The following is a 15636-nucleotide window of genomic DNA, read 5'->3' as shown; positions in this document are numbered from 1 at the left end:
TTGCCACAGAAGAGTATATCCACAAAAAGAAAATTTATGTAGAAACCTTCTTACGACTTTCAATTGGATGTAAATTTCAGTGGAAAACTTCTTATCAGGCTCAATCATATGTAAAAGAAGCTGCAAACAACGTAAAGTATGCATAAGTCACAAGTGCTATGAGCATCAAAGGTCATAGCTTAACACACCCCAATCCTAGGCTTGGAATATTCAACCGAGCACATGGTGATCAATCACACGTCATGTACGAGATAGGCAATCAATTGGTCCGCCGCTCTTTTGTTTTTGTTATAATTATAGCCATGTCCTACTGTTTATTGACATATACTTGGTGTTACACAGGTCACTAATTTCTTTACAACAAGGGTCGGGTAACTCGGCAGCCCCGTGTGGTGAAAGCCAACGCATAATACAGGGGTCGCATACAAGAATGGCCAAGCATAATGCATGATATAATCACACAAAAATCGCATTTGCTGGGGCACAAATTTCCTCATGTAACTAAGTAGCCTACAGAAGTTGAGTGCCGCCGAATGGGTTATGTTGCTGATGCCCGTTGTTCGCCACTGGGAATGGCCCAAAGCCAGCATCCAGAAAAGGGTTGTTTGTTGCAGGGCCCATGCCCATCTGCGGTTGCATTGGTGGTCCGAAGGGATTTGGTTGCATCACCGTTGGGATCTGCTGATGCTGCTGAGACATGGCAGCCATTTGAACTGATGGTGGGGGAGCAACTTGGTTGGACATCGCAAAAGGATCATTTGTCATGAATGGGTTAGGCACTGCTGAACCATAGAGCTGTTGCTGTTGTCTCTGCCTGTAAGCCCCATCATCATAAAGGCTGTCCAAGATGAGCTTGTCGAATCCACCACCCTGTAAAAAGGAGTCCAGAAGTTTATTTTCATCGAACACAGCTGGCATGGCCACAAGTTGTATGAAATATCGTTGCTGTGAATCAATGCTTAGCCTGGAGAACTGAAACTGTGTACTACGTTGAGTTCATAGCCTGGAGAACTGAAACCATGTACTAGGTGTAGTTCATAGCCATCAATTGGCTCAACTGCTCAAGGCACACCAATTATTCACAGGGTGTATGTACATGATAATAGCCATACATAGCACATGCAATTAATGTCATTCACATGACCAAGCATTCTGATCGACAAGAGCTATGCATTATTGGTGCAACGCAGGGCATCGTAAGACTCATGCATGTTTATCTTAACAAACACTGCATTTCAGAACCATCAGCAAGAGTCCATAACACTGACAGGGGACTGGGGTTTCAGCCATACGAGTGATTGCTTAAAAGCTATGCAAGGTCATGTATGATGTATGGGGCTACATGATTCACTGTGTAACCTAGCACAGGATGCCTACAGAAATTTTGCAACCAAGTTTTGACCAAAATGTATGATTTCGCGAACATGATGATTGCTAATTGGAACATCATACTAAATAATGCTGATAACAAGAGTAATATGCCCATAGCAGTAGCAAACCTATATTCTCGTGTCCCACAGCGCCATAACATGTAACTGACACATAAAAACCTCAGGAAAACAATGATATGAAGATCAAAGAAACCAACCAGTTGACTGCTAGAAGCAGATGAAGTTGTGTTGCTTGGAGCAGTAACAAGGGCCAATTCCCATCCTGTCGGATCAAACCCCTTATCTTGAAATGCAGCGTTACCAGTTGTTGAAGTACCATCTAATAAAGATCCAAAATCAATTTGCCACTTAACGAAAGATCCTTCACAGATACTTAGCATTCGCTAGGAATTCATTTATAAAAACATACCTGTTGGAACAATAGCCAAGGCAAGAGCATTGCTTTCTTCTATTGCTGATCCAGCAGGGCTTGGATCATTTAAGCCCTATTAGCAAGCAAGACTTTAGGTTGTGGAAATAAGCACATGAGATTAGATCATGGATATTAAAGTATTCTTTTACCCACCAGTAAATCGCCAGTATCAGGCACCTCAGTCTTGGGAGGAGGTGAAACAACTTCGGTAACAGGTGGTGCCGGCTCAGGTTCTTCAACTGGTGCTTTTTCCTCTTCTACAGGAGCAGGTTCAGGAATTTCCTCTGACTCCTCAGGTTTGTAAGTAAGAAGAAGCCTCTCCGGAAGTTCCTGATAAAAAAAAACAATTGAAAATTGATGAATTGACTTCATTTCCAGTACTCAGAAGAATAACAAATACGTTAAACCACAGAATCTAAAGCTGGTCAATACAAGGAAGAGTGAGAGATGATACTCGCTATGTAAAATGATAATTGAGACAGGTGAATGAATTAATTGCCATTTAAAAGACAGATGCCATTTAAAAGACAGAATATCTGAGGAAAGAAAACTGCTACATCTGGTAAAGCAATTGTGAGGTTTCAGCAACAGGAATTTGCATGCTGGAGTTCCTAGTGCCATATAACCAATCACATAACCAACAGATAGCTAAACTGCAGAACAACAACAAAGCCTTTTAATTCAAGCAAGTTGGGGTAGGATAGACTGCTAGAGATCATATCACTAAAAATACAATTGAATATAAAAAATAGAAAATTATATTAATCGTATCACCCAAGTACTAACCAAGGGTTCTCGAACTGGAACCATACGCGGAGCCTCCTTCACATACTCCTCCATAGTTGCAAGAAATGTTTGTGGTGGCTGAGGAAAATTTCTTACATAAGATGTCACAAATAATCCAGTATAAATATTCAAAGATTAGATAGTCAGTACAACACCTCACCTCCCTCAGAGTGGGAAACTGAAAATTCCTCGCAAGTTCCAAACCTCGGCAATTTTCATAGAAATCTGATAGATTCCCAGCCTGAAAAGTACCAAACAACCTAAATATATAAGGACAAGGAAAACACATGGTGTTTTTTTACATGGCATTTTTTTTTCAGAATCTACAATCTAGATAGATTTCAATTATCATCTTCTGAACTCTGGAGTTACCTGCTGGCCAGCCCTTCTGTAGATTTCAAGAGCTTTAAGTGCTTCATGTCTTGGCATCTCAAAAAACTAGACAAAATGAAAACTAATGTCAGTGCACATTGTCAGCCACACACAAGATATTTCCAGGTGAAAACTACCCGTTACCTTATCAACAAGATTGATAATTCCATCATTTATGGCACAATAAATTTTGAAGCTTTCTTTTAGCACCTGTGCAATAGAGTCAGAATCTGAGGTCAAATCAACTATCAAGGCATGGTACTCAGGTAGAACAGAAGATAGGACCCATTATTATTATCAAGGCAAACTGACAAGTCTTCAGAAGGGGAAAAGCAGATGTAAACTTCAACGTGGATAGGGTGGATTGCTTTCACAGCAAAGATTATGGTATAGGCCCCAATAGTATGGTTCATGAATACTTCAGAGAATCAAACATGGAGCACTGAAGTAATAAAATATTTATGGGAAGTAATCAAAGAGAGGTCACTTCTAGAAATATTCTGTAATTGTCCAGGATACGCATCATGCAGAATGCAGATACAGTAAGAAAATAAACATCATTGTGTTTAGAAAACATCTGGCAGGGCACAAGTCAAAGAGGCAAACTACAGAATTATAGCAGAAACAACACAAAATCATTCTATTTTCAGTTCACCAATATCATTTGGATAAGTTAACAAGCCAAGGATGGCATAGTTTATAAAATTAGAATTCTAAGTTTAAAAAAAGAGCAGGTGTGGCACACTACAGCACAGCCAAATCGAAGTAAAGAACAGAGCTTACCAGAGCTAGAGCGTATTGGACCAAGTAGTTGTTGTTTGCAGCTCCTTCAGGCTACAGAACCAAAAAAAAAAGTGTTAAGCACTTAAGCCATGTTAAGCCAAAAAAATAAAGTTGCAAGAGATAATCACCCGGCATCCAACAAGTCGGTATAATAACTGCTGCAATGCAGGTAGTTGCTCTAAAAGATCCTGTGAATCCAACTCCCTAGTTCTGCTGTGTCCCTGGTGGCAAAAGGGATCAGTTGAAGAATTAATTAGTGAGCTGGAATGGGTACTGAAATTAAAAATAGTTGCAATCCTCGAAATTAATCATTTCAGGCTTGTGGTACCAAATTGAGATGCAATGTTCCTAACCTTTTCAGGACCTTGACCTTGTTTGGACAAACGCTCGGCTTCGACATCATACTTCAGAACTCTGAAGCATTCCAACCTTTCCTCCAAAAACAAACCATATGTGCGAACCCAAGCAGAACAATCCCAAGCTGCACATTACTTAGTATATGAAAACCAGGAAATCAGGAGGAAATAGGCAGGATAGGAACAATTTTCTGCTAAAAGAAGAAATACCAACCAATTGGGCTGGAGTCATCCTTAAAGTTGGAAAGTTGTAGAATTCGTCCCCTTTGTGTAAAGTTAAGAAGCTCTTCTCGAAATGTAGGATCACCCTCACGAAGAAGTCTATGGATCACTACAAGTGTTTTCAGTGCAACCTACATGTCCCAAAAAGATGAAAAGAAAATTTACTACCACCATATGAAACCAGAAAAATAATTTTGGGAATTTGTTTATCATAATTGTAACATTTAGCTTTGCTATAACTCGGGAAGGTACTGCATTGCAAATCACATATCATCAAACTGAAGAATGGACTTGTAATGTTAAATGGTTAACTACCTAACAAAGCATTGACATGTTCAAATCCAAATTACCTCAGCAAGATGGTACACTAAAAAATAACCTAGAATGGACATGACAGTTACCACCAAGCACCAACCAAGCACTTTCAAATCCAAATTTCCCATGAAAGATGATACACTAAAAACAAACCTTGAATAGAAATGCTATTTGCTATCAGAAGACAACCAAGCATTTTCAAAAACAAGTACAACAAGCAATTGGTAAGCAATGACCAAAAGGACCAATGCAAAACAGAATGCGACTATTAGAACTTCCTTCAAAGTCAAGTTTAAATACTCCGGTAAACTACAACCAGCCTAGGATACACTGAAGATCTATAGCTCCAACTAAAATAAGCATCGCAACTTCTCTACTCGCTAGTAAGCATTTAATGAGAAATTACAAGAATCAGTGCAGGCTACATTTCAAGTCAGAAAGTCTTCATATGCAGATCCGAAAAGGGATTAACTTAACTAGAACATCAATTTTCCACCACCTAGATGACTAACAGGCAGCAAAAGGTCTGGCATAATGTCATTTAAAATCAAGGCAATTCTTACCCACCCCGCTGATGTTCAGTGTATTTATTGAATCAACGCAAACTGTTCATGCTTACAGCACTACACACCACTCAACAGAAATTCCACATCCCATTCGAGTCGAGAATACATCATTCAACGTCCAACTGAAATCTAATTGACATATTGTGGCATACTGTTATTGTCTATGTTCCAAGATAGAAAAGAACTCCAACTAAATTTACATCCAAAAGAACAAATTCTAAGGACAACAGGAACAAGGGGGACAAATTCTCGAGCGAGCATGCAACTTACAATCCAGTTGCGGGTCTTGGCAAGACGGCGAGCAAGAGCATGGATGCAGTAGGCAACATCCGCCCGTGGCCTGGCGATGGACGTCGCCGCGACAACTTCTGCAACATCACCACACACAAATTACCCATCATCAAACACCACACACAACCTAAAAGCACGCTCGCCTCACACCCTTCCCTACTTCAAGGTCTCCCCCACTTGGAGGCACGATCTAATTCTGAACCCATATAAACACTAAATTAGGCAGAAGCTTTTATACGCGGAAATACAGGGTATAAGAATGAATCAACGCACTGCGCAGGTGGCGCTCCTTGGGCGGGCACTCCACGTGGTTAGTCGCCTTCACGATCGCCACATCCAGATCCTACAAAAGCGAACAGACACCAATCAAAACCCACAGATCCGAGGCTGCTCCCGCACCCCAAAACACCACGGGCTCGCTTAGCAGACGGAGAAACTAGGGTTTGGATGAACTGCCCAAACTTAGGTCGAAAAAAATCCCGGGGAAATCGGGGGAGAAGACAACGGATCAAGGGCCACCTTGAAGTCCGAGTTGAGATTGGCGAGGCTGACGGTGGTGGAGTCCTTGATGGCGCCGTAGGCCTTGCGCCAGCTCTGCATCGACGCCATTCCTGCGCGGCCGCTTGTTCGTCGTCCTCGGCGCTATTCCTCTTCCTTTCTCGCTATATTTCTGGCCTCCAGGGGAGGGGAACGCGTTTGATTCGGTTTTTTTTTTCCTGGGCGTTCTTTTTTTTTTTCTGTGCTGGCGTGTCAAATTCGCCGACGCGGGGAGTAAAAATGAACAAGGCGAGGGCTTTTCGCGAAGTTGCGTACGAGCGAGTGCATCTCGACTCTCGAGTGACGACCTTTCTCTCGTGGTTTACGAGCGGAAGGTTCGAGACTTGAACGAGGCGTAGATGCCTTGATTTTGCGTTAAACCCCTCTGAACTACCAGAAATTTATTTGTATTTTATGCCATTTGAGGTGGGACATACTAGTAGATACGATTGAGCATAGGGGGCGCAAATGAAAATGTATTTTATCTTTGACTTGTGGCAATGTCAACTAATGCAGATAAAGAGTAAACCTGATGGTGGATTATAAAATTTAGACATTTATGCACGTCTCGTACGGATAGTTGCACATGTCATATGACTAGAAAAACAATTAAGATAATTTCCTCAATATCAATATTTTATACCACTATGCAAAAATCAATGTAAGCTTACAAATATCATGTTTTGAATAAGCAGACTATCTATTAATTAATGATTAGGTTATCTTTCTTAACGCTATATTTGTGCTACATAAACAAAGTCATATGTGGGTAATTTATAGCTAACTGTGGTATATCGTCGATATTTCTTATATTTTATATTGTTCCCTCTATTTTAAAATGTTTGAAATTAACACTCCTGCATAGGGAAGCAATGGTTTGTCTCAAATGGGAAAATGTGATGACATGGGAAAAGTAAATTTTACATGTACTTGTGGTTGCATGAGTTATCTCAGCCGTTCATTACTCTCGCTGGATATCCATCCACCCATTGAATTTTTCACCTACAATACACATGATTCTCGCACCCATTCATGATTCATCTCACCATTGATTTTAAGATGGAGGGTTCAAACAGACAATGTGGTTACATGTGTATGAGAAAAATACATGTCCGTGATGACATAGCATAACAACGTCTAGAAGGAACCACATTATATTATAGTAGTTTTTTGATATATTTCTCACAGTACGAACATTATGTAGCTAGCTAAGGTGTATTTCTGGATATATCTTTATGCTGTACATTAGCACGTTTCATCCGTTGACACTGCGTTTACACCTTCTTTTGGCATGTTATTTTTCTAAAACCTCAAAGAAATACGCGCAGGAATTCACAGGAGGGAAGGGTCTAATGCGCAAACTAGCTAGTATGTCTCGCATGGTTAGCTGGCCGGATATTCTTTCTACACGCCCACATTCTGGACATAAACAACGTGAAGGTAGCCTCGTTCCGAAGCAGGCCCCCCCTGAAGAAATTAATACAAAACAAACTGAACCATGCGTCATGCTTCTGTGCCTTTCGGTTGCTCGCTTCGGTGTCAGGCACTCTGAACGGACGCCTTCCCGCGTCGGCCAACGAAACGATGCTGGGCTGTGGACCCATTCCTACCACGCAACTGAAAAAAAAGAACGGACGGTTTCTAGTGATGTTTCCTGGTCATGATGAACACAGCTGCTTCCAGTCCGAAAAAATTAGAAATCCAAAGAATAAGAGGGTGTTCGGATCTTTAGCACCTCCTAAAATTCATGTCACATCGAATATTCGGAGGCTAATTAGGAGGACTAAATATAAGCTAATTATAAAACTAATTACACAGATGGAGACTAATTCACGAGACGAATCTATTAAGCCTAATTAATCCATCATTAGCACATGTTTACTAGTATCACATTATCAAATCATGAACTAATTAGGTTTAATAGATTCGTCTCGCAAATTAATCTCCATCTGTGCAATTGGTTTAATTAGTCTATATTTAATACTTCTAATTAGTATCTAAACATTCGAGGTGACAGAAATTTTAAGAGGGACTAAAGGAACAACACCCCCTAAAATGAACGATCTCAAGCCTCAAAGGCCTTCCAATGTGATCATTGCACTGTGCTAAGTGAAAGACAAAGGATGGCCGGGGAAGTGGACACCACTGCCATTATTGATTTCGCTTGTATCCGATCATTGTTTGGATTCAGGTTTAAGCAGCCATGAATCCATGGCTGTTGCTAACTTGACAATTGGTCGGTTTCGGTTATGCCGCAATAATCCTACCACCTAAGGTTATCTGCATTCATTGACATCTTTCCATCTCTTAAAAGTAATATTCTATCCTAGCCATCTAGATTCTCTACTCTATACTCATTTCTCCCGCACCCATATTATCTCTATTCCATACTCTATACCCGCTATTTCATATTTTATTCTCCTCCCTCCCTCTTTCTCTCCCTCCCCAACTCTCTCTCTCTCCTTTACCGGTGCGCTGCTTAACCGCTACTCCTGGCGTTTCCCCACGCGGCCGGTAGTGGCCCACGCGCTTTACAGGCGCGCAGTGCGCGTGTCCTAGGCCTGCGGCGCGCATGCAAGCACGGTTGGCGTCCTGCGGTGCGGTCAGCCTAAACTCATTCTGGACGCAGTTCAATGGACGCAGTTTGGTGGTTGATAGGCTAACAGAGAAACGACCTTCCATTCTCAATAAAAATCTCGGGCGTTTTTAATTCGGGACAAAAGCCTTCCCGGGATTAAAGCCTATATCTAGATGCATAGTAGAAATTATGCATCTATAAAAGTTAAAACGAACATACAATATGAAACGGGTGCACGCACTCCCTTCTTTTTAATTGTAAGTTGTTTTGATTTTTCTAAATTTATAGATATTATCATACATCTAAACATAGAGACATATACTATATTTAGATGCATAGCAAAAACTATAGAAAAGTTAAAACGAACGTACAATATGAAACGGAGGGTGCACTAGTAGTTACAGGGTCGTTGACTTGCAAGGAGAAGGCGAGAAGTAGCTAGCTTGCTCATCGTGCGGGCCTCGAGGATCAGCTGGATGCTCATGCATGGACCAGGGGCAAGTAATCGCAAGGGGGCTAGAGTCAACTGTTGTGTGTCGTTGCAGATGGAGAGAGATGACAACGTTCGTCTGCCTCTGGTGGTGGTTTGGGCTGCGGCTGCCAGTGCTGCCACTACGTATTTTGGAATTGGGCTGCCACGGCGCTACATGTGGATCCGATAGGCCTCTCTATGCGCGCCGGAATGGGACCCTGCGCCGTGTAGGATACAGGCCGCATCAATCAGTAGGCTGCCCAGGCCGTGCAAACCTTGTGGGCTCGATTCGGTCCAGCCCAATGTGTTTATCACAAAACAAACGCTTTCCGCGAAAAATCCTACAATCTTCCTTGGGCTGAATGGAAAAGGCGTCAACCCTTCTACTCGCGACTGCTGCTGTTTTTGCTCCAGAAGCTGACAATCGAACTGCAGTTCCAATTCTCCACCACTTTGATGGATCTGTTGGTTTGCCAAACTGAAAACGAGCACCAATTGGCCGCCAAACAAAATCAAAAATGAAAAAAAAAGATCGCTCGTATAATCTCTGCAGCCATACGACTTTGCCTAAAGGAGACCACGTTGGTTGGATTATTGGTGCTCTTGTCGTCCTGTCGCTTATTTGCAAACGTATATAGGCTGTGACACACAAGAATATCTATCTACTTTGGACCACGTTGATTGGAGCAACTCATTGTCACGGACCACCTAAATCCAGGCATCAAATCCGCAACGAAAGCTCTCGACAGAATTGAGGCAAAGCCAGCAGAGGCTGGAATCAACTATCACCAGTACACACCGGGTAGGATTTTAGTTGTCAGTCGGCAAAACAGCCAACAGCGAGTGATCAAACAACAACAGTCCAGATAGTAACAGCCAAAATGAATATTCGACAAGTTCATGCACAAAGGACAGAAGAGTGAGTGATGATTATTCAATCCAACAGCAACACCATCACTTATTATCCATAGAACACATGATACTACAAGAGATAGCCCCTCCCAAGTCTTGCTAAATTCCTCAATAAGATAGCCTATCCCCAATGAAACCTGAAAGAACACCAGGACCTAAAGTACTAGTGACCGATGAATCATTGCTCCATAGTCACCCACTGCATTCAAATCAGATGCAGAACACAACTGATACACAGCAACCAATTTGAAGAGTTAGCCAACCAGAGGCTCAGAGCTTACCCTTGAGCCTCTTCTTGAGGACATCCATGACGGCACCAAAGTCGGCCTTCACACTCACCGGCGGGTTGGCATACTTGCAAGCCATGTCCTCGATCTTGCTATCATGGTAGTCGATCTTGGATTGCGAGAACTTCAGACCATGTGCCGTGCTGACAACCACAACACGCTCATTCGCCCCGATGACACGCTGGTCCCTGAGCTTGAACAGTGCGGCGAGCGCAACACCAGTATGTGGGCAGGCAAACATTCCAGTGCGATCAGCAAGCGACATTGCGTTCATGAGCTCTTCCTCTGTGGCTTCCTCAACAATTCCATTTGTTGCCTTGAGTGCGACCACAGCTCGGTCAACAGACACCGGGTCACCGATCTGGATCGCCGATGCAAATGTCGGCTTGGCCACCTGTGGCTGGAACTCAGTCCAACCCGACTTGTAATAACTGTACAGCGGGTTGGCATTGGCAGCCTGTGCGCAGACGAGCCGAGGCACACGATCAACAAGCCCAAGAACACGGCACATCTCGAATCCCTTGTAAAAGGCATAGATGTTCCCAAGATTGCCTCCTGGAACAATGACCCAATCTGGCACCTCCCAATCGAACTGCTGCAGTATCTCAATAGCCGCTGTCTTCTGCCCCTCAAGCCGAAGAGAATTGAGCGAATTGGCAAGGTAAATAGGCAGCTCGGCAGTCACCTCCCTGATGAGCCGCATGCAGCCGTCGAAGTCGGTGTCGAGCGAGAGCACAGTGGCGCCGTTTGCAATCGGCTGGATGAGCTGCTCCAGCGAGATGCGATTGGCCGGGAGGAAGACAATGGCCGGTATCCCCGCGGCGGCGCAGTAGGCGGAGAGCGCGGCGGAGGTGTCCCCTGTAGACGCGCACCCGACGCCGGCGATGGGGCGCGACAGCGGCGCGCGGCGGAGGCGGTTGACCTGGCTGACGAGCACGGTCATGCCGAGGTCCTTGAAGGATCCCGTGTGGGAGATGCCGCAGTGCTTGACCCAGAGGTCGGTCATCCCGCCGAGGTGGTCGCGGCCGAGGCGCTCGGCCCAGAAGAGGTTGGAGTTGCCCTCGAAGAGGGAGACGATGTGGTCGGGGTCGATCTCGGGGAGGACGAACTCCTTCTTGGACCAGACGCCCGGAGCCGTAGGGCCAGGTGGTGCGGGCCGACGCGGGAGTCGAAGAGGTCCCGCCAGTAGGCGCCCGAGAAGCGGGCCAGCGCCTCCATGTCGTGGCGCACGTCGAGGAGGCCCCCCGAGCTGGAGCGGTAGACGATCTCGTCCAGGGAGTAGCGCTCGTTGGGGTCGCCGTTCGGGGCGGGCGGGAAGGGCTCGTACCACGCGGAGAGGCCCTGCTTCGGGGCGGGGTGCCGCGCCGCCTCCTCGCGGATGTTCTCATCCGCCGCGCGCCGGTGCTTGATGCTGGCGGCGGCGGCGGCGTCGGTGGCGCAGCGGACGCGGCGGGCGGGCGGGCGGAGCGGGAGGCGGGTGCCGGGGGTGGCGGAGCGCGGCTGCGGGTGGGAGAGGAGGAACGACATGGAGGAGGCGTGGGTGGTCGCCGCCATGGTGGGGTAGGCTGGCGGCGCGGCGGCGGCGGAGTGGGATTGGGGGAGGAGTGATGAGTGATGTGGATGGGAGGGTTTTAGGGGGGTGGATCTGAACGCGTGTTCGGGGGTTGGTGGGAAGCTGGAAGCATGCGCGGACGGTGGTGATTTAGCTCGAGAATGGAGGCGGTTTCTGGACGATCATGATCGACTGGTTCTCGATGGCATCAGTGTTGTGTCGCTAGTCGGCAGTAGGCACCCAGCAGTCGGCACGGCAGTGGCACAAAAGGCTTTTACAACACACTGTTTGCGACTTTGTTCTGATGAAAACATGACATCAAACTGTCAGGAAAGAACAGTGGATCTCCTTAGAATAAACGAAAAATCCAAGAAACAATCTATGGCTTGAAATTTGAAAACAATAATCTGATGAGCAGAAGGCAGAACAAACAGAAAGAAATTCAAATAATCCCCTTAACCTGAAAACAGCCATGTGAATCCAATGTATACAGCTGTGACATGTGTAATCAAATCTTTACAGAAACTATGATATCTCCAGGGCTGTATCTTCACACGTCAGGGACAATGGCCCTAGGGTCAGCAACTATGTGAATCTAATCTATACGGCGTTTTGAATACAATCCGAAGCAATTTTTATCTATTCAACATTTCTAATGGCATTTCTAATGGCAGTGGAGTGTTCACAAATGTTGCACTTTTGTTGAATCCTTCCCGTACCATGATCCTTACTGCTTGCAAGCCTCTTTGGAACGTCACTTCAAGCTGCGGAAAGTGGAGAGAATAGTTACTGATGACTGATGTTCTGCTTGTATAGATCAATGTGGTATTTAGCCCTTAAAAAAACGTAGTATTCAGCTTCAAGGTTTTAAGATACCGTGGTCTGCTTAAGAAAAAGGCCACAGGCATAATGATGAAGCAATTTTGCATGTATCAAATTTACAAACCTCTTCCTTTTCTTCCTTGCTGAATGATCGTAGAACAAAACTGATAGCGCCCATCTCCTCAGGTGGCCGTCCAATGCCTGCACAACATTTTTTGGGGAATGATCTTTCAGACGTTCGCCTGGATGAAAAAAAAGAGCAAATAGTTGTCGTACCCATCCTCAGACGTGGAAAATTGCGGCTCTGTTTTAAATGGTCGATAATACTCCTCATCCTGCAATATATCCAGTTATTAGGTCTAATAACAAAGCCTGATAGTTTCGAGGCACTGCAGTATGACTATGTTGTGCATTAGAATATTGATTGAAGAAAACAAAGGATTCACAAGGATTTAAGTTCCAAGTTCCATTGGGAGAAAAAAAGAAGCATAACAATCACCGTCTTAGTGCAGGCAAGGCTTGTAACTGAGCATCCTCTTTGTCTAAGCATTTAACAACCAATTCATAACAATTCTATTGCAGCATTTTTATTCAAGTCCCTTTCATGCTCAGCCATGAAATTGTAGTCTTGTAGAAAGGATAGGGTTCTGGAAAAGAACTGAATACCCGTTATGCCCGCCATGTCCCCCCTTTGGCAGCAGCCGCAATTTTGCAAACGGTATATCAAGATCATCATATATCTATGTAAAAGGATAAGAGAACAATTTATTGGGCAAAACATTATGTAACATGATAAAGTATTAGCTCAAGGATAACATTTACCACAACTAATTGATTTAGTGGTATCTTGAAATATGAAACGAGCTGTCCAACCTACATAAATAGTAGTAAGGAGAAAGGACTAGCAAAGCATGATTTAATTGAAGCTGCAGTAGGGTAATTTTACTTACAGACTCACCACTTGCATTCATAAAAGTCTGTGGCTTGGCAAGCATTACAGGAACATCACCAATAAGGCCTAAATAGAGAGAAGCATTGTATTTTCAAAACATGCACGTATACTTTGATTCCACTCAGATACAAATTTAATATAAAATTATCCATTCATAGGTTTCGTTTAGCTGCATATGATTGAGAAAATCGACAGAAACTGGCAAGCAGTTAGTTCTTACAAAACGTTAACTCAGAACAAGGGGTACAAACAAATAAGAACAGAGAAACTTCAGAGAGCGGGTTCACATTCATCTATTTGATACCACTATACATAGATAGTGCTCAAAAGCATCAGCAACAGCAGTACAACACTTCATTGTACTGTTTACAGGAAAGTTCGGAAGAAGTACGAAAAAAACTTAGACCAATGACAAGAAAGATGACACCTTCTTTGATTATGTTCAAGTTGATACACAAATAACTAAGTAAATCAGCTAGCAAGAAAGAGAAGAAATCATCAGATACAACAGCATCAGTAGAATGGCCTAACTCAATGTCAGAGACTTATATTCAGGCAAACTATGCTAGGAATTTGAGTTCAAATATACACAACAAGGGGTGCCAGGTATGGCTAACATGAGCAAAATTTCTCCGCATGCAGAAGTACAGACCTAAGTTATGAGGAGAACTAAAAATCAGAGCTAGTTGAGGGGAACTAAAATTGCTGAGCAAGGTCAAAATTGCGAAAATCAAGGTTTAGGTCAGTGAAATACACATGTAGATCAGTATACTTTGCACTGAATTACCTTTCCCGACGATCGCCTTAAATTGCTTACTGGTGACTGAAATTCCCTCAGCTTCTGCGATAGCATCAATCATCTCAAAGCCAACCTGGATACCAACATGGTTTGTTAAAACATGATACTGCAATGTACAGACTTTACTACCCAACACACAGTATGCACTAGTTTGAATCCTGATTCATAATTAAAGGTCCATTTTTCCAATGAAAAGTGACACATTATTTCTTCCTTTGAACATTGAAGCAAACCAACAGATTAACAAGAATTACATGGAAGTTCCAGTTGTGCTCAATACACCAGTTTGCAAAGCAAGCAAAATCTGCCTAAATCAGGGGCGGAGCTTAGTGTAGTGTAAAGGGGGCCATGGCCACCCCTGGCTGTTGGAAATCTCCACTATATGAATAGTAAATCAGCTACTGTTCATTGATTTTCAGAGCAAATTAGCAAAGCTGGGCCCCCCTGATTAGTTGCTCAAGCTCCGCCACTGACCTAAATGTCAAAACTTTCTATCAAGTAGTATCAAGCAACTGAAAAATAGAAACAGCTTTAGCCTGCAGATCAGAATCAAACCTAAATAAAAGGTAGCCTTCCAACTCACACACTAGCATGCTAACATGGTTCTTCTAGTTCATAATTCTGCGAATGAAAAAATTGTAAAATTTGGACTAGAGCTTTAACTCCAACAAGGTTATGATTTATATAAGCTAAACAGCTAAAACAGCATAATTCCTCAGACAAGCAAAGTATCCGATGCAGGATACATGCTATGAGCACCAAGAAAAAAAAAGCCTAAAAGGAAATAATTTCCATTGTCAGCCGCCAGAAAAAGAGGGTCTGTATTAACAAATTAAAAGGAATCGCAAACCTCACTCCCCCCTCAAGTCACCTAAGCAAGCAGGACACTGTTGATGACGAGCTAGTTGTGATGGATAAATCGCTTGGTGCAAATATAATCTTAGATTCTTAGCAACACAATCAACAGCAGCTGTTTCCATCAAAGTCATGCCAAACCTATCTTTCACCTATAACAACTCTTGACCCTGATTGGCTGATTCCCCAGTTCCCACTAGTGCATCCGCTGAATCATATCATCGATAGCCCATCTATACCAAAGTACAGCTCTATTCTAGATCGACGAGCCTCCCCCCCCCCCACCCATCTAGTCAATTCAGCGACATCATCTCAGAGACATCACTAAAGGAAAATGCGCAACCCCTGTCACTGCACTTTAAATCACAATACGGCC

At 43.7% G+C, this 15636-nt stretch overlaps 3 protein-coding genes across 4 annotated transcripts in view; all 3 read right to left on the bottom strand.

Moving 5' to 3' along the window:
- Nucleotides 1-223: 223 nt before the first annotated feature.
- On the bottom strand, nt 224-6273 carry LOC101754969 (putative clathrin assembly protein At2g01600). Its single transcript, XM_004961284.3, has 15 exons — nt 6014-6273; nt 5768-5837; nt 5474-5571; nt 4315-4453; nt 4098-4225; nt 3873-3965; nt 3745-3795; nt 3106-3171; nt 2962-3027; nt 2750-2830; nt 2590-2667; nt 1957-2133; nt 1801-1876; nt 1589-1710; nt 224-870 (listed from the first exon to the last, which is right to left on the bottom strand). Exons 1-15 carry the CDS (start codon nt 6101-6103, stop codon nt 511-513), a joined length of 1695 nt encoding a protein of 564 aa, XP_004961341.1. The 5' UTR covers nt 6104-6273; the 3' UTR covers nt 224-510.
- A 3673-nt stretch (nt 6274-9946) lies between these two features.
- LOC101785216 (threonine synthase, chloroplastic-like) lies at nt 9947-11920 on the bottom strand. Its single transcript, XM_012845041.3, is given in 3 exon segments — nt 9947-11409; nt 11411-11434; nt 11436-11920. Coding segments are annotated over 3 exon segments (1569 nt in total). The 5' UTR covers nt 11835-11920; the 3' UTR covers nt 9947-10263.
- A 336-nt stretch (nt 11921-12256) lies between these two features.
- Nucleotides 12257-15636, bottom strand: part of LOC101784821 (peptidyl-tRNA hydrolase, mitochondrial) — a 6578-nt gene continuing 3198 nt past the window's right edge. Inside the window, exons 2-8 of one of the 2 annotated variants that reach the window (XM_004961273.2) lie at nt 14394-14478; nt 13605-13672; nt 13477-13527; nt 13321-13394; nt 12931-12989; nt 12779-12855; nt 12257-12596 (exon numbers count right to left, since the gene is read on the bottom strand). In XM_004961273.2, coding sequence (XP_004961330.1) covers nt 12468-12596; nt 12779-12855; nt 12931-12989; nt 13321-13394; nt 13477-13527; nt 13605-13672; nt 14394-14478 — 543 coding nt within the window. In that variant the 3' untranslated portion in view covers nt 12257-12467. The remainder of the gene's footprint in view (nt 12597-12778; nt 12856-12930; nt 12990-13320; nt 13395-13476; nt 13528-13604; nt 13673-14393; nt 14479-15636) is intronic. The other variant, XM_012844364.2, reaches the window with a different exon arrangement.

Source organism: Setaria italica, chromosome III, assembly GCF_000263155.2.
Source record: "Setaria italica strain Yugu1 chromosome III, Setaria_italica_v2.0, whole genome shotgun sequence".
NCBI classification, from domain to species: domain Eukaryota; kingdom Viridiplantae; phylum Streptophyta; class Magnoliopsida; order Poales; family Poaceae; genus Setaria; species Setaria italica.
This window is presented reverse-complemented; position numbering and strand designations above follow the sequence as displayed.